Source organism: Melospiza melodia, chromosome 1 (assembly GCF_035770615.1).
Source record: "Melospiza melodia melodia isolate bMelMel2 chromosome 1, bMelMel2.pri, whole genome shotgun sequence".
NCBI classification, from domain to species: Eukaryota; Metazoa; Chordata; class Aves; order Passeriformes; family Passerellidae; genus Melospiza; species Melospiza melodia.
This window is the reverse complement of record NC_086194.1, coordinates 103,020,597-103,048,299: the sequence shown is the minus strand read 5'-3', so window position 1 is coordinate 103,048,299 and position 27,703 is coordinate 103,020,597. Positions and strand designations below refer to the sequence as shown.

The 27,703-nt window shown below is 38.2% G+C and overlaps 1 protein-coding gene across 1 annotated transcript in view; it reads left to right on the top strand.

Annotated features, from left to right (window-relative positions):
- Positions 1–27,703, top strand: part of ADCY2 (adenylate cyclase 2) — a 204,549-nt gene that overhangs the window by 40,797 nt on the left and 136,049 nt on the right. Inside the window, exon 3 of the mRNA XM_063163008.1 lies at positions 23,112–23,273. Within this exon, the coding sequence (XP_063019078.1) occupies positions 23,112–23,273 (162 nt within the window). The remainder of the gene's footprint in view (positions 1–23,111; positions 23,274–27,703) is intronic.

The following is a 27,703-nucleotide window of genomic DNA, read 5'->3' as shown; positions in this document are numbered from 1 at the left end:
CCGGAAAGGGAAAATAATGCTCATGATTTGGAACATTCACAATGTTGGGAAGAAATCTGAAAGACAAGTGCAAAGGAGATGCAGGTTTCTTTACAGGTAAATCAATGAAGTAAAAAGCAAATTTAGAAGGAGGAGAGAGAATGAAAGTGTTTAAATTTTGGGGTGTTTATATTGATTCTCAGTAAAAGACCCACAGACTATAGCATCAGACAATCCTAGCTATCACCTAAGAGAAATAAATTTCTGGCCTTAATGAATGCAGACAGAAGAGCTGCAACAATACAGGGTATAATCTTCATGTGAGAAGTGAAGGAGAAATTGGGGGGAAGTGGCTTCTTTCTTTCTGAAGCAAGCCAGTCTGAAGATTTTGGTTGGTTGGTCTTCATTTTCCTTTTTTGTTTTTTTTGTTTGGGTTTTTTTTTTTTTTTGGTTTTTTTTTTTTTTTTGTTTGGTTTGGTTTTGTTGTGACTGCTTGGCAAACAGTGCAGCAATAAGAGATAAAGTGTAAAGGTTTGGCAGGAGAAAGATTTGTGTGAACAGACATGAGCCTTAAGGTGCAAGGACTTCAATAATGTGCTTGGGAACGGAAAGTTTGAGAAGTAATCAGGATGTGCAAGAAGAGCCTGGTCTTTTAGTGAGAAAAAATGCCTTCCAAAAACCATCTGGGACCATTTTCCCTTCTAAATCAAGTTTCACCCTCTTCAAGAGGAGGACAGCCTTACTACGCAATACTAGTGCAGCTGTACTGCCACGCACAGGGAAAACTGTGGGATGGATGAAAGGCCCTGTTGAATTCCATAATTCCATACCCTGCAAAAGAGCAACCCCACTATGCTGTGGCATTGTTTATCTGTTTCCCACCTTTTCACAAAACAGTACAAAAACATAAAGAATTGCATCAAAAAGAGAAGATGGTGCCATGCTGCGTGTCAAACGAAACTACTCCATGGTAGTTAGTTAGTCATTTGTCTTCAAAAGCAAATCAGCACACTTTCTTTCTTGTTTTTTTTTTTTTTTTTTTTGTTCTGTTTTGTTGGTTTTTCGGTTTTTTTTGCTCTAAGTTCTAGGTAAGACCTTGTCTCAGGAGTGGAATAAAAGGAATATTTGCCCTGGAATGAATTTGATCTTGGCAGAGATGAATAGAGAACTTGCTGGCAGAATGAGCATTTCTGAATGCTGCATCTTACCTCCTTATACCTGGAAGATATATATAGAAGACAGCAATCTGAGAATGGAGGAGCAGGAGAATGTTGCATTATCAATCTTCTTTTGAGGACAATTAGAGTGGCATTTCATTAACATCTAAGACTACTGCAATACTTTGATACTTCTCTTAAGAAAGCATTTTACCAGACTTGTACAACTGGATTCTTCTTGCATATCAGTAGTAGAAGGCAGCTGTGCTGGTGTCAGTAATGTCAGTACTCACAAAGTCAGCACAAATAAGGAGAACAATTGGATTGTCCTGGGGATCCTTTTCACTCCCATGAGTAGTGTCTCCTTTCAGCTGTTCTGATGCACTAAAATATTCTTGCAGCCCTCACAAGATGACTTCCCTGAAAGGGCAGTCTTGGGAAGTTGTCCGCTAGTTTTCCTTACATACCTTAGCTTGGGGATATGCTATGGAAGAAGAGGACTGAGGGCTCAGGGAGGTGAGTTTTACTGCTGCTGAAATGTAAATACACCACTGAACTGGCAGCATTGGGACGCTGCTGCTCTTATTTGCCCTGAGGAAAGAAAATGATCACATTCATGAAGGTGGAGTGATGACCCTCAAGCGTATTTAGCTCCCCTCCTTCTGGCTTCTTCTCTGGTAACTCCTTAATCTCTCCAGTCTTGCACTTAACAGGAGGTGGTCTTTTTTTCTGCACAGCTTCAACCACAGATTTTAATAGGGGCTTCTGTATTATTTAGGCTTGCTGGCTTTTTTGAACAGGGAAGTATGTCAGAGAGCAGACAAAATAGACTAGAAATGCTATAGCAGTGTATTCTTGTCACTATTCTCATTCTTGTCTGTTTATCTAGCAAATGGAGTCCTGGAGAAAGACAAGAAAGAGAAAAAGATGTTTGTTTGAGCAGTACAGACACTCAATTCAAAGCCACGTTTAACCAACTGGACACTGAAACACCTGTCTTAAACAAGCCTGGTAGAAGTAAGTTACTGTGAAGCAGTTCAAATGAGAACAGGAAAGAAACCACAATATGCACTGCTGGTAACTAATCATTCTGCAATGTGGCTTTCACTGAAGTATTTTTTATTGTTTCAAACGACCTGGTGTTCTGAGAACAGTGCCTTTGTTTATCCTTGCTTCACAAATCCAAAAATAAAGAAATAAATAAAGGAGAATAGTATTGAGAAAGGGGCAGCAGAGAGAATGCTGCAGAGCTGAATTTACTGTTCCTAGGGAATTTCAGCTACATTTCTAGCATTGCTGCCTTACATTGATTCTTCAGAGACAAAACCAACTTTCTTTAAGACTTCAAGGGTTGTAAAGTAAAAATTCACGACTCAAAGGGCAGATCTTAAGTGATTTGAATGTTCTTGTAAAAAAAGTTAGGTTTTATGGTGGGAAATTAAAAGAAGAATCCTTTCAATAAAAGCAGAATCTGTTTCAGGCCGTTGTTTGACATATGGGTTAGCATTTCAGGATCATATTTTTATTGAGTGGAGATGTGGGTCCAGATTTAAAGCAGACACTTTAAATCAAAAAGGTATTTACTATCCCCATTAAAAAATAGTGACCATCGATTTACACATTTAATAAAAGGAAGGTAACTAAGAGACATCAGTTGGTAGCTGAGGAAATGGGCTGAAATCTGAGACAGTTTTCTGGCAGTACATTAATTATTATTTTTCCATAACCTCCCCAGAGGATGGAATTAATGACACATCAGGAGGTGTGAAGTGTTTTATTTCTAAGGTCAGTGGGCCTACTGGTTTGTCTAAAGGAAGTGCTTAAACCAGCACATATAAGGTTTTCTAAAGAAAGCATTTAAAACAACAATGCCATTAAAAAAAAAAGATTGAAATTATTTTCTTAGTTTATTATTGATGTTATCAAAGAGACTTAGTTTTGTAAACAGTGAAATTTTTATTTGGAATTTCATTTCCTTATTTACTAAGTTGAAAAGGAAAATTTGAAAATCAGTTTGACTTTTGCTTGTTTTAATAGCTCATTTAAGTTTCTGGACAATGAAGGTCACAGTGATAGAGTATTTACCGTGAAAAGTTAAAATATTTTTTTAAGTTTCTTTCTACAGCATTGGTGGGTACTTTTCATAATTACTGAGCTACATGAATGAGACCTGTGGCTTTGCACTTGGCTGTGCTTAGTTTTGCTTAGCCTTTTCTTAACATTGATGCCCTTGCTGTACTCATTTCTGCTCTGTAAATCTGTAAAATGGGTTTTCCTCTATGGAATGGCACATTTGGCAGTGAGACTAGCTTGCATGATCCAGCAGGAGGAGCTTTTTGTTACAACTGAGAAACAAATACAACCAGAGCCCAGGAGCCTCAGTGGAGCACAGCTGGGGTGCAGACTTTGGCCTGCCCAGCCATTCAGTTTTAAGCTTTTCTGCAATTCCAAATATTAAAAAAGTGGGGAAGGGAAATGTTCCAAAATACTGGGGTTTCATAATTTTTCTTTAATTGAGTAGCATTAGGATTATGTAGCAATATTTATTAGTTTTGTTTAGTCTTGTAATTAAATTATTATTACTCTTTGTTTTGCGTTTCTGGCCTTAAAGGAAGGCTTTGTGTCCTGTTTAGATTTCATTTTGCTGCACTCTGATAGTACATGCAGGGGTATCTGCGTTGCAGCATATTTAGAAGAGTAGGCATTTTTTGTGATAAACAGTTCTGCCTAGTACTGACAGCTGTGTTATTCTAATAGGCTTGTGTGTGGAAGTGCTCAGGAACTTTTAATCAGCTTCCTTAGAAATAAGTTCAAACATTAGCAGAGGTATATTCTCCTGGAAATATGTATTTGCACATTTAATGATTTAAAAATCAGAAGAGTTACATGCAAATGATGTCAGAAGACATTTTTTCCCCACAAGCAGCAAGATAACAATGAACATCATTTCAAAGAGAGCATTTTGGGGAAGCATAGGGGATATGTGGCATGGACTTCTAGCAGAGGCTGTGAGATTCTTTGTCCTGGTCACAGTGGGGTCCAGATAGCTCTGAAATCAGGGTGAGCACCCTGTTGTGTGCCAGACAGTGAAATGGCTGCAGGGGCTGGGGGAGAGGCAGGCAGAGAGATGAGCTTGGGGAGGTAAGGGGAGGGAAAAGCTGCTGACAACACGTATGGCTGGAGGTGTCCACCTGCAAGGAGACACTCCTTCAAACATGGGCATCCTTCTGAAGCACGGAATCATGAGAGAATGGTTTGGATTGGAAGGGACCTTAAAGAACATCTAATTCCAGGCCCTCTGCCATTGGCAGGGACACCTGCCACTAGACCAGGTTGCTCAGAGCTCCACCTAAGCTGTCCTTGAACACCTTCAGGGATGGGGCACCACAGCTTCTCTGGGCATCCTGTTCCAGTGTCTCACCACCCTCACAGTAAAGAATCTTTTCCTAAAATCTGTTCTAAATCTACGCTCTGTCAGTCTACAAAGAGACTGGCTGGAGCACCCACACCTCTGAGGAGCAGTGGCCATGGTGGCCTGTGCCAGGGCAGGGCTGGCTTAGTGCTTGGCTGTCTTGTTTTTTGTTTCTCTGATAACCACAGCAGTGATCACAAGCTGGCATTAGCCGGCACTAAATTAAGCGAAAAGCTCACAAGTGGAGATCATTTTGCCCACAACAGAATTTTAAAAAGAAGAGCTTAGGAACTAGGTAGCTCAGGTCCAATATGCTGCCATTAAAAGCACGTATGTTCTTTTTGCATTGACTGTGTCATAGTCCATTAGCACTACAGCTATTTCCCAGCTACGTACTTTCTTTCATTTTCTGCAGATTATTTCACATTCTTTGCCTGGGTCCGTGGGTTTTGCCTTTATTTTTAAAGCAGAACTAACTGTTTCTAGTACCCATCTGTGCTGCTGCCAGGCCATCAGAATTCCCAATTTCTCCCACAAGCCCCAAACCAACCAGTGAGTGAAAAAGGCAAAGACGTGATGTAGCCATGAAGGACAGAGAGCATTTGGGAAGAGGGATATCTCTCTGCTTTGGAGGTTTAGGATCTTGTCTGTTTCTGTAATTATTTTTAGGACATTAGCAGGCATTTGGGAATAGAGGATAGAGCATTTGGGATTAGAGAACAGGATTTTTTTACAGTGAACATCATTGTCCTTCATACTCTTACACTGAAAATGCAGAGACATTTTCTTTATGTGTAGAATAAGAGACTCAAACTAAAAATAGCTGTTTAGTTCCCTTTGAAAAGTGAGAGTCCTGTTTCCTTACTACCAATCAGAACCTCTGTCTGTCCATAGCAGGACTGAATATATTGAACCTTTGAACTGTGTCTGTAGATACTGATAAACCATCTTTATAGCTCAATAAGAGCTGTAAAACCTGTTAGTTCTTTGCTATATAAAACTTCCACTCCTGGTAGCATATGCAGAATAAGCTGGATATTTTAAAAATATTTTTCTGCGTAGCATGTGAAATATTAAAGTACAGATGAAACCATTTAATGTTCTAAGTTACTGGAGTAATGTAGACATTGCCTTGATTTGGGGTGGATCACTGGAAGATGTACATCTCTGTGGGCTGCCTGTCAGGCTTCATGCTAGAAATGATACTGATGCTCTTCAGTCTTTTGGCAGGTCATCAGTTATTCTTTTAGTTATGTGAAACTTGCATGTTTGGCTCAGTAATGGTTTCCAAACTGAAATAGGAAGAAGTGTGAGGAGAGAAGACAGAAAAGAAAGCAGGCTGAAAATGTTCAGTTCTGCAGAAACCGAGGTACATTTCATTTATTTTAGTGCCTAAGTGAATAGATCCATGGGCATAAGGTAAAAGCACAGGAGACATATAAGTGCATTTAAGGAAAAAAGCACTGCACTATATTGCAACAGAAATGCTTTGTTCATAAAATTACATTCACGGTAATGCATGCTGTAATTTCTCATTCATTTTAGACATACAACTTCGTTTTCTCCCAACTCGTAATATTTTGACTTAAAAGTTTTGGTATCTGTTCCTCTGTATATTTGCATTCAGAAGATCTGGTGTCTGTGGCTCTTCTAGCTGCAATTTCACCATATTGATGATTTCTCTGAGTTTTGAGTTTTTTACACTATTGGCCAGCTACTGAAATTAGTTAAATAGGAATACTGAAATATTCAAAGTCAATAAATTAAAAAATTGTAAAACTTCAGAAATTTGTTTTATTTCCTGAATCCACATCAGTTCCTAGCTTTTTAAACTTGATTCTGCTCTCATACTCTTGTATATCAAAATCACCTCTCCTGCTATCCATTAGTATAACTAGCTGAGTGAGAAGTTAGCTTGTACTTCTTCCTTGCCCAAAAAAGATTTACTATTCTGTATTTTATATAAAAGTAAAATATGGAATAAAAAGCCTTATTATTTAATGAAGAGTGGCAAGTGTAGTATGTGAGATGCCTGACTATCCTTTTAAGATAAGTCAAGCTCGTAAAAGAGCTTGATTATATAAAGTTTCAAAGGACATGACAGATTTAGCTTTTCATGCATGAGGATGGAAGTGGTCTTTGAACTCTTGCATTCTCAACATTTCCTAGTCCTAGTGAAATCCATCGGGATTAAATTCTGGGGTTTTTTTCCCCCGTTATCTAGTATGGGAAAATCTGCCAGAGTAGGGAAGAAACAGAGGAATGGTGTCTTTTTTTTCCCCTATGTGTGGGATGTGTGTTGTGAGAAGAGTCAAGTTGCTGTACTCTTTTATAAAGCTTGATAGAGATGAATTGACTCTGGAGGGCATAGTTTTTGACAAACAAACCCAAACTATCATTTGATAACACTTGATAACAGTTGCTGACACTTAAGAAGAGGAAGGCAATTACTGAGAAAGAAGTACATTGTTGTAATTTTACATGATAACAGTGGAAAACTGGTGTATTCCAGTAACATTGTCAGGAGTGAAAAGAACTAGCAAATTTAAGTCTTTAGGTCATGAATATCCAGGATGCAATCTGAGGGAAAATCCATGCACACATCTGAAATAATATCCCTGGACATTGTACTGCTGGGCTTTGATGCCGGGGATTGGGAAGGGCTTCCAACTCAAAGAATTTATGTGTTGGGGTACAGAAGAGAATATATGAAGATGTCTTCATATGTGTCTCATATGAAGATGTGAATGAAAATGCCCTGATCCGGAAAAGAAATTTTTGCAGGGCTTTTATATACACTAAAAATGTGTCAGAAATAAAAATTACAATATCTGTGGTAAAAAAGAAAATTGTAATTGCCATAAAAATAATTTCACCTAAAAATAGGTGAGGGGGGTACATAAATTATATTTTTATTCAAGTTCTGTACAGTGATGACAAATACTGCCTGTCTTGTAAATGTAGTTGACTGTCTCTCTTTTCAGATAAGCAGTGATTGTGAAAGAGGCCACTGAAGGCTCCACTTTTTATAGTGGTCTGTTTTTACATTTTATTGCTGTCATCTTTAATTCATGCTTCTTTCCATTTTTATCTAAAGCTTTCAGTAAACTATTCCTTTATGAAAAAGCTTCTTGCAGAGATGTACTGGGTGCAGAATGAGATTTGTCCATTAGTACTTCAAAGTGAAGAAAATTGCATCTCTGAGCTGTGGAGTTCTGCTTCAGACTTCTCCTGTCATATTGGCAAAATAATTACAGTGTCTGTAAGATGTGTATAATTAGAATTGTAATGGGAGTTCAGAAGTACTTTCATGACGGTTTAGAAGTATGAGTATGGGGATGCTGAAGTCTTGTGATACCTGATGTTCTCTGTTTCCCTTTCTTTATAAGGACTGTCATAGCTCTGTTGCTGTTAGGGTGTACTGGCATAGGCTGCCTTATTTCAAATATAATGATATTTATCTAACCTGTCTGTGACTCCTTGGAGCATATGATTGCTAAGTCATGTTCCCGACACAGTTATGCTGCACCTTAAAATAGTAGAGTCTGTAAAATGGGGAGGTACTCAACTATCAATGGATTTGAACAGTGTATTAAAAATAATTGTTCTCCATTTCCTGTGTGGCATTTTGGTGCACCTCTGTTGCTTTCATTGACATCCTTAGCATGAAAAAACCCAGATGTGAATTATGATTGTAGATCCAAAGGCATAGATTAAATAAACTGAATTATCTTCATAGGTACTCCAAACTTGCTGGAAGACTCTTGGAGGTAAGGTCATTGCTCACATGTTTCTGTGCTTATCATGAGAAGATATCTTTGCCACACCAACTCCAGCTGGCCTGGTTTCCAAACATTTTATCAAGCGTGACACTGCTTTTTACAGACTCTGGAGTTGTACTGAGCACTGTGAGAGTGTGATTTAGTATCTCATTTTTAAGGATTACCACTTTGGCAGGGATAGGATTTGCCAGTAACCTACCAATTGCCCATAACACAATTCAGGGTAAAATAATCGTAAAATAAGCAATTTGTTTACAAAATAGAAATGCAGAAAGCTATACACAGTTACAAATGTTTTTGAGATGGGATGCAACAAGTGAAGGAAGATCACACCTAGATTGAGTTATCCTTAGATTAGCCCCAAAGCTTCTCTCCTTCTGTCTGGTTGTTTGCAGCATCCATCTAATTGTGTGGCTGGGCATCATGTTGTTATGCAGAGGAAACCTGTTCTTACGCAAGCTCTACATTTTTATTCATGGAACAGAAATTTGATCTGGACATATATGTTTTCTTTGCATCCAATCAGGCCTGTGGTACTGTTAAGATTTACATCATCATCCTTTTGTCCTTTCTTGCCTGGATAAAGCTGTTCCTACCTGAGGGCAGAGAATTATTAAGTCCCCTCTCACTGGACCGTGCAAAGACACAGTGCTATGGTAAATTATTAACTAACAAATTGCCAGCCTAATGTGAAGTGCAACATTCTCCTTCAGTAGTCATGGCAGTGTTTGTGCTCCATGTACAGTCTTTTCGGTCTTTGAATCTTACATTGTATGTTACAGCTGTAGCTTGTCAATCTTTCTGTATCCTCTGATTCAAGTGGAATTAATACCTGTGGCTCACTGGTGTGGATTAGCTAGAGCCATTGCCAGTCTCTTTGCTGACTTTTAACCTGCTCCAACAGCTGGCATGATAATGGGCAGAAGAAAAAATACATCCCATTACTTCCAAAGAGCTCCCCCCTTTTCTTTTTTTCTCTCTGAAAAAAACACAAAGCAAAACAGAGGAAACATTTCCCTCTGACCTTTATAAAGTTTTTTTTTTGTGCTGGTCAGATTCCTCTCTACCACTGAGCAGACAGCTGTGTATTCATTCAGAGAGAAGGGAGCTCAGTAAGAATGTATGCTTTATTGGTAATGGTAATGTGTTAATGTGTTAATCCTATGGATAGACTGTCTGGGAAGGAAATACAGGATGCAGGACTGATGTCTGGTTTAAAGTTTTTTTTTTCTCTGGCTTATATAAATGCTCAGGGCTTTGAGAATAGATTTGTTCACTTCAATTGTCAAGTAAGTGGTGTCAAGTCCAGCAACATGGCATGGTTTTCTTTTTTTTTTTTTTAATTTCCTTTGTTAGCACTAGATCAGGTCAGCAGTGACTTTGGATTTGATATAGCACACTTACTTGGAGTTGGCCAGTTTTCTCAGAAATATATGAGAATATCATAGTATGACTGTATTCTTATACATGCCATGCATGATTGCCATTGATTTCTATATTATGATCCACAAGCATTGGCTGGAAGATAGATTTTAGCCATTTCTGTTACTGTGGTTGCCTCTGTGGATGTGAACAATCAGACAGCAAAATAGGAGAGAAAATCTCTACAGTATCATTGCAATAACTGCAAGGAGTGCATTTGTATTTCAGAATTGTGTTGCAGTGTGTCTGTCATTGCATTCCCAGCAGTATCTGCAAATTCCTGCCTTTGTTTTCCTGCTATTTTATTTAATGGGCAAAGTTGTGTGCTTCCATTAAGTGAGACCGTGTGATATTTTAAGCAGAATGTGGCCATGTATTTTTTGCCATTTTGTGACACATCTGTCTTGACAGGTTCTTTTTGGCAGGTTCTACTTGTACATTGAGTTTGGGAACTTGACTGGATTTGGGAGTTTGAATTCAATAGTGTTTGGGTATTGGGTATTTCAATACAGAGATTAAAAGTATTCTGCTCATTTTAGGGGAATTACCTTGTTCTATTCACCTGCAAAATTGAATGTCATTATTGATAATACAATTCTGTTTCCTACTGTGAAAAGGAATATTAAAGAGCAGTTTCAAGTTTTATGTCATATTTCTCTGTTTGGTGTCTCTTTTAATTAATTCCACACTCCATAAAAACACATACAGTTTTGGGTAGACAAAAATAAAGTAATTGAAATTTGTGCCCATTATATGAAGCAATTTGACCATTATCTGTCAGGAGGTTTGACAGGATGACCTCCAGAGGCTCCTTCCAACCTAAAATTGCTCTGGTTCTAGTAAGTGAAGAAATATATTAAATATTTCCTTGTTTAATTCAGGTAATTTTTCTGGATGTGTGTGGTATACACTACCTAGAGAGATTTTACTCTAAAAAGGTGCTATTCTGATTCTTTTGGAAGTTGTGAAATGTTTTCTGGGATTTTGAGTATGCTTGTTTTTTTACTTTGGGGATTCAGACTTCCATACAAATTGTTCCACTGAAAACTTTTGAGGAGAAAAAGCTTTGTACCATGAAAAGTGTAAAATGGAAGGTGTGAAACAAGGAAGCAGTGGCAGAGCTTTCTGCAAAATAACATATAAATTAATTGTTGACTAATTTTAATACTTACAATGCAGTGAGACATGAAATCCTATGCTTGTTAAAACAGATTGGAATAGCTTTTTCTCTGTATTCATCCTACTGGGATTAATTTAACTAATCTTACAGCTACATAATGAATTTCTTTGTAATTAGAAGGCAGCAACATTTAAGAGTTACAGATGGACTCACATCACTAGTTCATGAGTAGCTGGGACTACCTTACTCATTAAATCAATGAACTCTTTATAAAAATAATTGCAGTATTTCCAATATGAAGGACTCTGCATTTTAAATCAGGATTATAAAGATTAAAATCACCCACTTTAAGGAAATACTTCACTGCTTCTCTCTATTGCAAAAATACTTTAAATTTTACAAAACATTGTTTTAAATACAGATGTTACATTAAAGTAATATCAGTCTATATTTATTTGCTTATATACTGAAATGATGTTTTATTTAGTGTATTATGTTTTTCATTTCCATAATAAAGTGTATGTTTGAAATTCACCTGAGAATTTCTCAGTTATTACCTATATTATCATTTTGATTTATTTCCATGCTCTTATGTTAACAAAAAAAAAGCCACAAAAATATCTGGAGAGTAAGACCCAGCTACAGTATGAGAAAAAGGTTTGATTTCAAAATGAAAAGAAGCTCACTGTGGAAAACCTGGGCTGAGGAAAGCATTTGACCTTGAGCATTACAGAGGCAGGCAGTGAGAGAAGTTTGAGATGATTTATGGTAATGGTGAATCTGCCTGTCTGTCAGGTTAAATTCAAGCCTTCATACAATTTCTGTGTAAAGTCTTTCCAGTTTAATCCTTTTTCTCCTTTCTGTCTTTATGTAAAACAGGGTAAACCTCTGACAGAATCTCAAGTGAAGGTTTATCTATGTTATTAAAACAGGTCAAATTTCTATGAATTGCCATGAAATTATTTTACCCACTTTTTTTCTTTAATTTGAATTGAAATTAAATCCCTGTAAGAGAATTAACAGCTTTGATTTATACCATGAATCTAGTAAGGATTAGCGTTCTCAAAAAAGGCAGCTTGAAAAATGTGGCAATGGAAAATAAATGTATGAATACCTTCTCTCTCATTCCGTTTTGCTTGGGAGAGTGTTATGAGTAAAATAGATGGAATTTTTACACGTCAAAACTGGAGAAGAGGTGATGATGATTTTTATTGCCATTATCATTGCTAGATTTGGTACACGTGTCCATTCTGACATTGGTGTTCAACTTTTGCATCCCACAGCTGTGCCTTTTGCCCTGTGGAAAGGTTTGTCTGGAGTAAAAGAGACCCTGGATTGCCTCTTTCCCTGCCTCCTTCCTAAGGAAGCAGCATCCAGGCTGCTAGGGGTGTTGGTCCCCGATGGTCATGTGGAGGCTGGCACCTTAGTGAAAATCTGACTGCTTTCTGATGTAGAAAAAAGTGATTTCTGGCGTTAGAAATCACCTTATAGACTCCGGAAGTTGAGGGGGAAAACAACATTGAGTAAAAGATGTTAGGACAAGTTCACATGCACAAAGATTTATTGGCAGGGTTTGTAGCTGATGGCATGTGTTGACTGTAATGGTGAGGAAAAAGAAACAGAGTAGGAAAGAGAGAGAAAAAGGAAAAGACAATCTCTTCCCAGGGGCCATCTGAGAGGAGAAGCATCAGGGGCACTCCAGATCAACATCCTTTCCTGCGTGTCCCCTCTAGTTCAGCATGTGGCTCTCCCTGTGACGCTTGACCCTGTTGAGGCTGTGTGGTTCTCTTGAGGAGCTGTTCAGGCTCCAGATGAGGGTTCCCATGTGGGATGCTGGTAGTGCTGCCTGGAACACGCTGATGTCAGCAGCTGCTGAGATCCCTGCACATTTGTGTTTGGGTCCCCTCATGTAAACCAAACCCCACAGCTGAAGAGGGGGAGAAGGGTAGGGGAAAGAAGAGGTGATACCCACACCAGTGGCAATCCTTTTCCATGCAATCCAGCACAGCAGCACTGGTTGGGTTGGCTTGGCCCATGTTATGGCCCACGGGTGTAACAGCCAAGGTTGCAGGTAGGATGCTCTGAGCAATAGGCTGAGGTCCTAAAGGCATTGTGCAAGAGCCAGAGTGGTAATTTCATCCTGGATTAAAGTCTTTGGGAAAGTTTTAGCAGATGATTTGAAAGTCTTTGGGAAAGGCAGGAGTCACAGGAAAATAACACAGATTTTTGAGTAAGTGCTAAAAAAACCTGTTTTAGTCTAATGACAACTAAAAGCTGTAATTTTTTTCCCCTCGCAATTTAGTTTCTCTGAACATGATTTTGTCCACTTTTTTGTTTTGAAACAACACTTCTAGGCATGTTGTTTCTAAGATTAATGAGTTTTACTAAGGAGATGTTGGCATTGAGGTCCTATTTTGGCAGTTCTCCCAAAGAAGAAATTTGTTTCCTTCCATTCCCATTAACATTGTGCTACTACCACTCTGTACACAGTCACAGTATTTCATGACAGTCATCAAGATGCTCCTTTTCTTGGCAATGTCTTCTGTTTCTTTTCTGTTTTGCCTAAAAATACATGCTTAGAATAAACCCCTATTTGCAAAAAAACCATCTTGTCAGGTTATTATCTTTGTAAGCAGAGTCATATAAATCTATCATGTTTGTCTTTTGCAGCAGTTTCTGCCTTGAGCTGCTATATGGGACTATTGGTGTGTGCAAAGGAACTCGAAGTCTTCTTTGTTCAGGCACTTCACTCATCTAAATTTTTCTACCAGATATACCCCAACCATGACCCCATATCACTGTCTGGTTGTTTTCCCTTCATTCTGACACCTGCCACAGCAAATGTCAGCTCACCAGGGAGTGTTGCCCTTTGCTGACAATTGAATATCTCAAGGAAAGGAGGGCTCCTGATCTGTAAAGGAAGTGGCTCCTCAGAGTTACCATCTTTATGCTCCTGCTTCACCTCCTTCTTTATTTTCAAGCACAGCTCTTGGTGGGTTCTCTGACAATAATGAATTCAGATTTGCAAGGCTTCTCAATGTGCTGTTAGGTTGACTCTGGTGGCTGCCATGTTCCTGTGGGTCAGTATGGCAGAGGCACAGGTCTGTCAGGGCTTGCACTTCCTCAGGGTTTGGGTGGTATTGGACATGGTTGTGTGATCATGCACTGGGCTCCATTAGGAAGTGCTGTGCACTTCCTGGTGGTGGAGAAAGGCGATCCTTTTTCACTGCTTGGCACTGGGGACATCAAATCTGAAGTGCTGGGTCCAGTCCTGGACTCCCCAGTGCTCAAGCAATACAGTTTCAAGTGAGTCAGTCCAGTGAAGAGCCACAAATATGACTGAGAAACTGGAACATCTTTCATTAGAAGGCAGGATAAGAGAGCTGGGGCTGTTCAGCTAGAGGAGAGAATGTTGGGGGGGGGGGCTTGTTACCAACATGGTTTCTTTTTTTTAAGATGGGGAGAAAAGCGCACAAACTATTCAAGAAATGTGCACCTCATGGATTCATACAGTGTCATCATGATGCTTGATTCTCTATTCTTTTCCTAATAATTGCTGTCCTTTTATTTGTCCTTTCAGCCAGCCCCTGCTATCATTCATTTTTTCAAAGAGCTATTCACAGTGAGTCTTGTATCTTTGTCAGAGGATGTAATAACTAAGGTTAAGCCCACTTTTGGAAGTGTTTGGTTGAAATTCTTTTCTTCATTCCTATTTTACATTTATCGTGTTGGGTTTCATCTGCTATGGCCCAGTCACAGCAGTGTGAGTCACTTCTGCAACTATTCCCACGTTTTGCTGATATTGAATACCCTGAACAATATTAAAATCCCATCAATCATTGCCACATCACTGTTCCACTCCTTTTTAAAAACATTTAGGATGACGTGGAATAAATTTGAGTCCTCTGAATCTGTCCTCTCAGTGTAAAAGTTGACCATTTATTTTCTGCTCTTACTTCCTACTTTTTCCTTTTACCAATTTAATTTTATCTCAGTTCTCTGGAGCTGGCCTGGTGTATAGGAAGTAGGGAAAATAAATATATATAATCATCAACTCTTATAAGAGGCTGGAGCATGTTTTATTGGACCTGCTGTTCCAAAATATCTCAGCATTAATATCTGTGGCTTTATACACTTGTGAGATAAAATTTTGGAGCATAAAAATTTACCATAATTATTGTTTAGCATGATGTAAGCATATCCTTTTTTTTTTTTTACCTTGATAGAGAACAAGCGTATTTATTTGATTGTTCTGCTTTTCTTTTGTTGGAATTTGGAGTTTTACTTTCTCTTACAATAGTTGATAAAATTCACTGTTTGGCTTCTTTTATGTCTAACATGTAGAAAAAACTCCTTGGATCTCCTGACGTGTGGCATATTCTTCTTCTGTGGTAGTAGCTCATTTGATTTTTTACTTTAAATTATTGCTGTTGTTGGTCATATTTTCTATGTATGTGTGAGCATGCATATCTTAACATGGATTTTCACAACTTTTCTAACTAGATTAAGTTTTTATGTATTTTAGATTTCTTTCATAGTTGTATATATCTCTTCATAGAAACTCTGAAAATGTTTCTAATGTATATTCATATTAAACTACCTTAAAATTTGAGGTATAGTGCTTAGGTGTTGTAAAATTCCCTCCTTAATAGTCCATGTGAAAATGGAGTTCACTGCTTTGAACTTGAGTCTGTTTACATACACTGTATACTTATTTAGATCTTCCCACTTTTAAAATGTGTTAATTTAATTGCAGTTTAGACTTCTGAATAGGATGCATCATGGTCTTAGCCAGAATTAAATACATTTGCTTTTACCCTTATGATGGCATAGAAAGACAACGCTTTAGTTTTAATAACATGCTATAATATCTTTATCACTGTCCTTAGATTAAACAAAAAAATAAATTATTAAGATAGCATGAAAGAGGGTATCAACTGTCCTTTTTAGAGAAAATGCTTGTTGTGATGATCTGGAATTCTTGCAGGAATTCTAGGTTTCCGACCTTAATATTTAACACAGTAAAACACAGGAGGGAAAGATAATAAGGATGAACAATGAATTCACTATCTCCAATGGTTTTCACTTGTCCCATCACTCTAAAAAACAAAGACATGGCTTATTGTCATCTGGTTCAGTTAAGGGTGAAATCACTGCCAGCAGATGCCATGGTTGGGCTACATGGTGCTTTATGAAGTTGTCTTTCTGCTCACAGGGATTTAGCAGTGGCACAGCAGAACAAATCTGTCTTCTTGACTGCTTGGGCTATAATGTGGCTGAAACAAGGGTGGAAAGATACAGTAGAAAGATGAGAATTATGTGAGGAAAGGAATGATGGTAAAAACAAGGTGTGAGAAGAGAAATGAAGTTCTTTCCTTTCTGAGTGTGTTCAGGAATAATCTCAAATCTATTAGAGATGATGGTAGCTCAGACTCCTGTTTCTGTAGCAGGAAGGACCAAAAATTGTTATGAATTGGGGGGTCACTGCTGATGTTCCTTGGGTCACTCCTTCAAAATCTCATGTCTCTCTTACTAATATCATGCAGTGAGTGAAAGAAAATGTTCTGTGACACAGAGGCCAATCTCACAGTAGACAGCATGGAATCAGTTGGTATCTTGATTATTTCAAATATGAATTTTCCTTCCTTTCCAGGAGTCTTTCATCTTACTATGACATTAATATGTGACTTTAGGAACACATTTGAAGTCTCTTATTGTAAAATTATTTTTAAATATCCATTTTAGTGCAATCAACTTGCTTTTATTCTGTCCCATTTTGCTAATGTTGTTAATTTTTTGGCAGAGGCTGTAATGACTGTTTCCTGATGACATTTAAACCCAGACCTGTGCACAAAAGAAAGGGATTATTACTTTGAGAGTTCTCTATGATCAAGAACAAGGCATGATTTACAGACTTGTTTACTACTTCTATGACAATTATTGGAAAATACAACTTTATGTTTGGTAAAAACAGTGAAGTAGTAATTTATTTTGGAAATGATTTTGTGGAGTATATCACAAACAAATCTTCCTTGTTGACTTTATTCTTGAGGTTTATGACATACCAGGCGCTTGGGAACCATTATTTTTATACAAATTAATATTCAGCTTTTTTTGTGTTTTACCCTGTTGCTCAAAACTCAACTTTCTTCTACCAGTTCCCTTCTAACTAGGGAATGGCTCTACAATGCTTTCTATTCATAGTCTCGCTGGGCTTTCAGTTCTTTTTCTGAATTGTCTTGCTTTATTTTAAAGTCAGGGAGGGTACTGTGTCATAACTGCTTTATCTTTTTCTTTTCCTCTGAAGCACTTTTGACTCTTAGCACCAGAACACAAGGACATCCTGCAGGGAAAGGCCAGGGTCCATCTAGCACAGTAATGTGTCTCCAAGAATTGCAAGAGAAGCTGCTACTGAAAGGCAGCATGCCAAACTGATCACTTTGTGTGGTCAGTTTCCTTGGTACCTTGCCCAGCCTCCACATGTCAATGACATCAGAGGGTGCATTTCCCTGCCCAGTTTTTTTATTGTTGGTTTATGGATAAGGTGTCCATGAATTGGTTTAATATCTTTTTGATCCTGGTAGTGTAAGTTCAGGAAGGTCACTATCTGCTAATTTCACCTTTTTTCAACCAACCTTCTAGTTCCATTGAGTGCCCTTTCTTCTGATGTTTCAGGGTTTAGTGAACATTTTCACCTTCACTTACCCAATGCTTTCATAATTTTAGCCTTTTTTAGATGACTCAGAACAGAAGCTGATTTTTGTACTCTGAATTTTTTTGTTTTATGTGGGTAGCTTGTTTTATTCTTTGAACATTGCCCAGGTAGAAATTTGGGGGCTGGACTTCAGAATTACAATAGCAAAGAGCGTTACATATTTGCAACCTTTACACTGCCAACACAAATATTTTAATCTATAGTTTATAGCTTGTATAAATACCCTTCTGATGCCATAAAACATACATTGTATTAAACATAGTATTTGTAACTAGTTTTTAAGATTAGTAGGTTTTACCAAATGTTACGAAATCTAGCTATTTCTTTAGAAAAGCTAGGGCATCTTCTGTGAAATTAGGTATACAGACAACATTTGAAATCAGTGGCTGGAATCTAAACATCTTTCCAAGGGAAAATTCTTCAATTAGGTGATGATTTTTGCTCCTTTTACCCAGTGATGTGGAAGCTGACCTTGAAAAACCTCTGAAAGTGATCCTGTAGTGGGCTGGCTACTTAGTTTGAGTTTTTTTTTAGTCTTATCAGTTTAATTATGGTTATACAGTGAAAAGCCAGCACTGTTGCAGTTATCCCAAAGAAACAGAGATATTTTATTAGCTGTAGCCTCACTACTGCTGGCTGTGTCCAAAGAAGTGCTTTTCCCTAATTCATGCTGAAATGGTACATTTAAATTTGCAGGCCAGCTTCAGTGCCAAGGTATCATGCTCCTCAGGGGAAAATTCTGGTCAGAGTAACATTAGCTTCAGTGAATTTTACACATGCCAAGCCTGTTATGATTAACCATCTTAACACAGTGTTAAAAAGGCTGTCTAGATGGGAAATTGTGAGTCATTGTTGGAACATAATTTGTATAAAATGAATGATTAGTATCTTTTTTACAGTTGTTCTCAGTGCCAAAGCAACATCCCCTGTGTTACCCTGTGTGCCAGGAAAGACAATTTTAATTTGTAAAATATGTTAAAATTTCTACTCCATGTACTCTTTACAGTCAAGACAACCCCACTGAGGAGTAGAAACTGGTGACACATGGGAGACAAGGTGTTTCAGAACGGGTTGTGTCCACAAAAACCAGCTTGGATTCATGGCTTGGGTCCACTGTAGTGCGTGTTATCAATCCAAACTAGTGGCATTTCCAGTAGCAATGTCTGCAAAGCACCAAATATTATCAGCCTCATACCAGTTCTCCCAGCTGACAGTCAACAGAAGAGACTAAAGGCTGTCGTAGCCAATGTACATCTAGAGGTGCTGGGACAAAATGCCAACATGAAAAATGCTCAGAATGGGTTTAACTTAAAGAAGGATCTGCTTCTCTATCTTGTGCAGCCTGAATCTTTCCATTCTGAATGCTGAAGATGTTTAGTCATAGTTGTATTGCGTTCTGTGACAAGAATGAGATTTTGAAAGGGTTCATGATCATCATATCTCACACCATGGTGTCATTTTACTATTTTGTGTCCAGCTCGCTCCAGTGACATCACTGCAGTAATCTGTATGTGAACTTTTGCTGCCCTTCTGAAAGCAGGTGCACAAAATCTGCAGGAAAATCATCTGTTACATGCCCATCCAGGCAGCTACACTACGGCAGTGCGCCGTCCTTTAAATCTGTGGAAAGGAGCTGCTTACATAGTAGATGACAATGTGGCCCTGCTGAGGTATGGGGGAAGAAATACAGAGAGCAGCAAACCCACTCAGATTTTGCTAAGCTCTGACAGTCAAGAGTGATGGGCCAGAGTCCTGGATAACCCTCAATCAAAGCGGGAAAACCACATGCTTGTGTGTAAAATGTTGCACTAGTGTTAACCAAAAGTGAATGCTACATGCTGTGATGCACACCATCACTGCTCAAGCACTCCCATCTCCAAGGTATGGATAACATAAACTCATAGAGAAAGTATCTGAGAATCAAATTCCTAAAGCAATGTAAGTTCAGATCAGGACAAAAAGCATGATTCAACTAGGCAGTCGTAGTGATGACCCACATGAAAACTGCTTCCAACATAACAGTGGCAGGCCTTGTGATTGTGGCACAGTTTGGTGGCACAGGCTACTTTTAATAGTGTCAAAAATAGTGCACTGTAAATGAATACTGTGATGACTGACAGGAACACACACCAAGTGCAGGCATGCTAAGATCATTGGCATTAGCAAGTCTGGCAGTGAGATAGAGGGGTCTTTCCGAGCTTGGCATCACTGCTTGTTCACGTTGTTATCAGCAGTATTCTGCCAGTTCTTACAAGATGATAATGGAAAGGGCCATGGATGGTAAAGGGCCATTGACCACTCTGCAGACTGTGATTCAGACCAAGAAGTCTGTTCCTCTTTCTACCTGCTCAAAAGCCTCTGTGTGTTAACTTCTACAATATTAAACTTAAATACACTGGCATTTTGAAATATGTTGAAATGTCCCAAGTCTTACATACTATGTATGTCTGCGATCAAGATGAAGGGTAGAAGCATCTTATTTGAGAAAGATGGGGAAAACACTCTTCAGCCATTGTGAAATGAAAAAGCAACCTCTGTGATAAAAGGATCTCTCTTAGGTCATTAGATTACTACTAGAAATAGGGGAAAAGCAGTTTGACAGAGAATTCAATAGCTATTGATAGATGCCATTTCCTACGTGTATTTTAGAGGAGAATGTCTGCCTTAGCATGACTGATAGGTGTCCTGCTTTGCAACAGCATTCTCATACTGACTTTCAAAACTGCAAATATATGCAAATATAAGAATTGCCAGGTCAATTTTTTTTAAATCAAGTGTTCTTTGACACTGTTCCTCTGCAACCCAGCCTATTTGAATATGTAATGTCAAGAGGGGCTGTAACTCTTAAAAGTGTTCTCTGTTTGTAGTTGCTGAATGTTGAAATTATCTATTTATTTTGACCAAGGAAAGCAGTGAGGTAATTTATAAAACAGTTGTTTACAGATGTACAAGGAATTTGGAGCTGATACAGCTGATATCACTAGAAGCATTGCAAAATGTCAAAATGTTGCTCACATGCTTAATAGTCTGTTTTATATCAAGGTTGAAAAGCAACAGCATCATATTCTGTCCTACATCCACTTGTAAGTTTGGAAGAGTACTTAGCATGGACCACACAGATGGAGTGGATCCTTCGGTTTGGCTACAAAGTCAGATATCAAAAAAATATGCAAGTTATATTTATTTGAGACAAACCAGTTAAAGAAGAATGATGTTTTATTTTCTAATAATTAAATTTTCACACATATGTGAATACCACATAGGCAATGAGAAAGTTGAACTTGGAAACAACAAAATCTTGTTTACCTGAAAAATCACTGAGAATGGGGCTGTTTGAAATCCTTCTTCCAGGACTTAGGTCTGGGATTCTTCTTCTAACTATTTTTTAATAATAAAATCACAAAATTGTTTGGGTTGGAGGAAACTTAAAGTTCATCTACTTCCCACTCCTCTGCCATGGGAAGGGCAACCTTCTTCCAGATGAGGTTTCTCAGGGCCTCATCCAGCCTGGCCTTTAACTGGAAACATTTTAAGCAGCTGGTCTTACAGGCTAGAAGGATATTTTGCCTTTGGCATCTGTTTATCTTACACCTGTATTAGAGGGCCTTTTACATCCCTTGTTGCTGCCTAACTCATTATTTGGGTTTTCCCCTATACTGATGCCTGTTCTCATGACAGAAGATGTAATTGCTTTAACAGGATTTGTTGTCAGCAACATCACATTTGCTGTCACCTATGTTTTTCTTAACTTTTGGGACTCTTACTTATGCATTATTATTGTCTGTTACTTCTGTGGGAATTTAAGTGAAATTGATGAGCTTCACCCGTTTTCCCAGCCTTTCAAGAACAGGTGCTATGTTTCTCTTTTCTAGCCTGCCAGACCTTTCCAGACCTTTTCCAAGTTTTAAGACTCCCAGTTGGTTCTGTCAGTATCATAATTGATTTTTCCTCAGCCTGGACAGTTTTAAAACATCATACTGGCATAGTCTTTCTCTTACTAGACCAACTTTGTACACCCTTTTCTTTGCTGTTGGTTTTACTAACATCTGATCACTGTGAAAACTTTTAGGGAGGACTGAAAGCAACCAGGAATCAAACACTTTTTTTTCTTGCGATATCTGTTGGTAGATTGGAAGAGTGGAGAAGCAAAGCTTTTGCTTTGCCTTTTTCTTGCTGTATTTTCTTGTTATCCCTCATTTCCTTTGTAGTTCTCTTTCATTTCATGCCTTTGAACTATTTGACTTTTGAGTATATGGGAGAGCTGGCAGCATTGAAAAGGGTATGAGAGATCAGGAAGAAGCTGGATTGATCTTAATGGAGGGAGTGGAGAAAGATGGATGGATAACAGAAGTGGACATCTTCTCCATCTGGTTCTGTCCCCATGATGGAAAAGAATGCCTCCACTGTCCTACAGGGCACATACCTTAGACTTCAGTTTTGACTATGGAGTTGTCACATGCAGGTGTGAAGGATGCAGACTGACACTAAGGGAAGTGAGCAGCAAATTCCTCTTGCTCATACCTGTCTGGGAGCTCTCTGTGTTCTGTACTGTGTGTGTGCAACTGCTGCATGGTGAATAGGCTTGCAACTCAAACTGGTGGAAAGCCTTCCATGGAGATATAATCATGTACCAGCTGGCACGTTTTCAGAGTTGTCTACTTACTTATGTGTGCAAAATGTGTGTCCCAAATCTAGTCACATTTTCTCAAATGTGTGGTGGTGTTTGGAGCATAAGCACAGAATCCATTATATATTTTCCTATGTATAGCAAAGGAATCCCTTTTGCTGTTATGGGTTGGGCTGTACATTTGTTCCATAAGGTCAGTTTGGACACTAGTACCCTTTAAAAGAAGCTGACAGGAGATTCTGCATACGGACTGTGATTTTCTGAAGCTGTTTTTCATGACTAAATAAATATATTACTTTAAAATGTAGTGATTTTATGGAATTTGACGTAGGTCATGTAGATACTCATGAAATACCATCTTGTTAAATCAAATTTCTTGGCTCAACTTGAGCTTTTTTTTTTTTTTTTTTTTCTTTTGCATAATGTCATGTATATTATACTGTGAATTTTTAGTTCACCAGGATGTACAAAATCTTCCTGTATTGACATTAAGGCTCTGTGAGGAGTTTGGCAGATTGTTTTGTAATGCAGGTCATAATCAGAATTCACTAGTCCTGGGATAACTCTTTACTTGTAAATAGAGTATTAATAAAAATTTGAAAATAGAAATTTGTAGTAAAATTTGAAAAGTTTGGAGTATGCTGTAGGTCTGAAGCCATGACTTAGTATCTTGAGACCACACTTCTTAAGTCTAATAGAATGTAAATTTTCCAACACTCTTAAAAAATAATTCTTCCTAAATCCATTTTTTCAGTGTTTAGCAATGACTTCCTTATGAAAAGCTGGTGTGTAACTTTATGCTGAAGACAGTTCAAAATTAAATGCTATTTATAAAAATCTTATTCCAAAGTGAATTTGACATGCTTCCTTTTTTTTTTGTCTTGGTGTCTTGCCCAGGTATCGTTCTTCTTGTTCATCATTTTCGTGGTGTACACCATGCTGCCCTTCAACATGAGGGACGCCATAGTTGCCAGCGTGGTGACCTCTGCGTCCCACACGATCGTGCTGAGCGTCTGTCTGTCAGGTACAGCCGATGTGAAGGAGCACTTGGTCTGGCAGGTAGGTGCTCTCTGCAGTTAATGATTGCCTGTGCGCTGAGTTGCCTGGTTCATGAGCCAGGAGTGCCTTGGTGGGTGCTTGGGAGTACAAACTTACTTCTGTCTTGATTTCTGAATTGCTAATTCATGGATAATGCACTTTATCATAATGAGGGTGACATTAATGTTATGTCCTCCTGAATTACACATGAAAGTGGTGGAATCTACAGCCATGTAGCACTTACCAATGTGGAAAATTAAATTGTTTGAAAAAGTATGTGATGCAGCTGTACTGTGGTAGGTGCCCTACCCCTCTGGTTTGTAAAGAATGTTGTTCATCTCCTTACCTCATTAAGGCCTTACTTCCAACAGCAAGGATTTTTCCAAGTAGCAAAATGTTATCTTTGACTTTGTTCCTTTGAATATGCTCAAGTTAGCAGGGTTAAATTTCTGCTGTGAAGACATTGTACTCTACAAGTCTGCTCTAGGTCTTGCCCTCCTTCTGTAGTTATCAACCCTTGATAGGAATTTTACTGCCTCATCCTGATTGGTTCCAATGATTGAATGAGTCTGGCTGGCTCCAGACTCCATGACATTTTGGGAACCCATCTGAGTTTGCAGTTGTGTCTTAGATTGTAACTCAACTTTGATAATCCACCACATGATCCTGCAGATTAATAATTTGTACAAATCCAAATATTAGGAGTTGTTTTTCTTTACTCTTTTACAGAAGATATTTAAATGGTGAATTAGTACAGTTTTAGTTGTAGTGCTGTGATGATCCCAGCAGACATTGATAGAAATGCATATTTTTTAAGGAAAACATAGGATTTCATTCTGAAAAACAAAGACATGTTTGGTTTTTTAGTATAGTTATGCCATGTTAAGGAAACAGATTTATTTTAACTTGTGCATCAAAATGATACTGAATCTTTAAACACATTTTTATAAACATACTAATAGAACAAGAAAGACAGACGTTATACTATTTATTATGAGTAGCATTAAGAACAAAGCAAATAATAGTTTTGACTTACCTTTTGAAATACTTATGGCTTACTTTGAGAAACACTATGCCTCAAAGTGATTTTACACAAATGTCCTGCCTTGTGATTTGTTTTTCGGGAAAATACATTTTATTTCCAGTTATGGCTTCAGGAATGTGTTCTATGGAATACTGAAATTGAAGTTTGGTGAACAACATGTGTTCTGAGATGTAACTCTCTGTAGAAATTTTAAATTATGAGCAAGCAATTATTGCTTTTCTCTTCCTGATTTGGATTAGTTGAGTGTCTTGTTGTGAAGGTTGTGAAGTTGTGCTGTATATTAAGCAAGAACTGTGGTCATCTGCAGTTAATATAGTATTTAAATAATTCAGTAATACAGTTATTGATATTTGTAGTGGAAAAAATCAGGGAGAATATTACTCTTCAGTTTTTTGTTAACCTATGGCTTTTATTCTAGGCATCAATACACTGCTAAAGCAGTATTAATGTTTGCCACTCTTCTAAAATTGTTTTGGGTTAAAGTTGCCGTTTGCAAAAAATATTTGTTTTTCTTGCCTCTCTAGACCATTAACATTTGGTATATCGAAAAGAATACTTTCAGAAGATGTATTTTTAGACACATCACCTCTACAGAATCAAAACAAATGAATCATAGTCTGTGAGGCAAAACTATTGTCTTTCATCTCTTCTTTAACTTCCTGTTTCATTCAGAAAGAGTGGCAGTCTTTCCACTGTTTGTAAATGTGTTAAGAATGTTTAGTTTCTGCGTTGTTCCTAGTTTTCTATTCTGTCTTTGTAAAATGTGCTAAGTGTTATGAATAGCTTGGCAGTTATTGGAGGTACCGAGTGCACTGCATTCTTGCGAATTTGTGGGAAGAACTGAATGATGCTCCCTAATTCCATTTCATTTGCCCTCTGTACATTTTTAGATTACTATTGTTTATACTTTGGAGTGTAAGCAAAAAGTGTCTCTTTTGAAAATTGAGAGGACAAATAAGGGCTTAGGCCAGAGATACTGATGGCACTAAAAAGAGAAATACCATTTGTCAATGATGTACCTTAAGTTCATATAGGATATTATAGTATATATATCTTATATATATATTGTTTCTTGTATATATATTTATATCTTGTATATGTAGCAAACATCCTTCAGTAGAGAATACCTGCATCTCCCTTATAATTGCTTCCTATGTTTTGAGACTTCCATTGTATCTTCTCTGAGCTTTCTCTTGACTGAACAACCATCTTTCAGTCTTCTTATGTCAGGTTCTCCTGCCTTGTAATGTGTTTGATAGGCCTTTGCTGGATCTTCTTCAGTTTCTCAGCATCTTTCAGTGACTGATTGGCATCCCATAGCACTTCAGAAGTTAATCATACCTTCAGTGTATGAGAGAGAAAAATCGATGTCCCGAAGCATCTGCTCATTTTGAAATCTGGCAGAGCCTATCTGACTGGTTTTGTCATTCCCTTGTTATCCTCTGCAAGATTTTACATCAAAAAAGTGGCTTCCTTAAAGCTGTAAAGCTTAGGGTGCTCTTGATCCAGGGTCTGTTGCAATTACAGATGCTGAGATGAAGCCTCCTGCTGGGTTAAGAAGGATTCTTCAACAGACTGTGCTGGTTGCATGAAGTAGTCTCTGTTTGATCTACATGTCTCTCGGAGAGAGGGAACACACCTTGGTTTAAACTTCGGGAATGATGGAGATGCACTTCCACAAGCCTTCATATTTTTTCCATGGCTGTTGAGCACCACTGTTAGAATTCTGTTCATCTTTAGTATTAGGAATTAGTCTAGCCTTGTCATGCAGCTTCTGGATCTCATTTTTCTGGCCGGTAGGCTGACAGACCCAACAGGATCCAATTTCTGTTCCTTCCATGGGAGTGCTTGTAGACTATCATGAATTTGCCTCATAACCTTTTTGTCAGTAAAATAAACGAGTTGCCTGCTTTTGCGCTAGCTAAGCCTTCCATCACTTTCACAGTTGTTCTTTGAGTCCTCACTTGTGCTTCGTCAACATCTTTCTTGCAGCGTGGGCATTTGCCTTCGCAGGAGCGTGCCAGGAGCAGCCGCAGCCGTGCCAAATGCTAATAGGGACCGGCTCTAACAGGGGCCAGGGGTACAAAGGGGTCAGTGTGCTGCTGTGCCCATCAGCACAGCGAGACACAAACTCCACAGTGAGACACCCGGCTCAGCCTCCCCGCACGCTCCTCTGGGGAATTCCGTCCACAGCTGCGGGAGCTCTGCCGGGAAGGGGGGAAAAAGACTCCTGTGTTCCAGCCGCAGTTTATGAAAAAAAAATAAAATGACTGCGTATGTATGCTTTGGGTTTTTTTTTCTGTTGAGAGTTTTAATCCTAACCTTTACAAGGCGCACGGTTTGGAATCTGGGACTCTGCCCCCTCTTTCCAGGTGAGAATCCTGCTGCCAAGCAGAGGATGTTGTTCTGTGTGCTCCAGGACTGCTATAAGAGAACAGGACTCTAATTCTTCTGTAAAGGCATTTGGCTCAGAAGACTTTCACGACTTTAACATCCCTTTCAGTTATTCCTGGAATGGAAAGTATTTAACTGCCATCTCTTCCTATAAACACATAACCTGTTTTCCCCCAAACCAGAACAGATTCTAATCAAATACTTGTGTTTTTCCTGTTCTGCTATCAGCTAGTCAGCCAGTCTGATCTCTAAAATAGGCTTGATACTATCATTAGGGGTACTTTTGTTCTTAATCTGTTAAAAAAAAGAGGTAACCAAAATAATTAAACATCCTATAAGCTTCCATTTTTCTTTTCCCCTATGATTTATGTGAGGAGTCTGATTTTTTTATTTTAGTCTTTTAGTTTTACTTTCTCAGCAAGCAATATTGGTGCTCTTGTAATCATTTTTCATGAGCTGTGTCTAAGTGTTTTCCAAACCTTGGCTAAATCACTACGAACTCCCTTTTTACTTTTTTTTATTTCTAAAGTAGTGTTTTTTACCTTAGAGGATTTTTTTGGTGGCTTCTTGCAGCCCTGTAAAAGGGGTCACTTTTAAAGGCACACAATTATAGCTAGGTAGAATGCATGTGTGCATACATTCAACTTCATATTGGCTTTGGACTGTGTTCAGGAATGCATACAGCAAAAGGGAATAATTTGTAACAACTTTTATGAAAGTCTTTGTTTGTGTGATCTCATAGCCTTAAGATAATATTCTGTTGGGATGGAAGAAAAACAAATGCTAAATGAAAAATTTATTTTCAGAAATGTTTGTATTGGGAAATTCCATGGCTTCATCCACAAGATGTGTATTTTTCATCAGATAAGCTGCTCTTACAAAATTAAAAATCAACGGCTATGGCCTATTCAGGAAAAAAAAAACAACAAATAAACCAAACAAGAGTGAACTAAAAAAGGGAATTAGCTTTATTAAAAAAAAAAAATTATCAATTTCTTCATCACTACACATC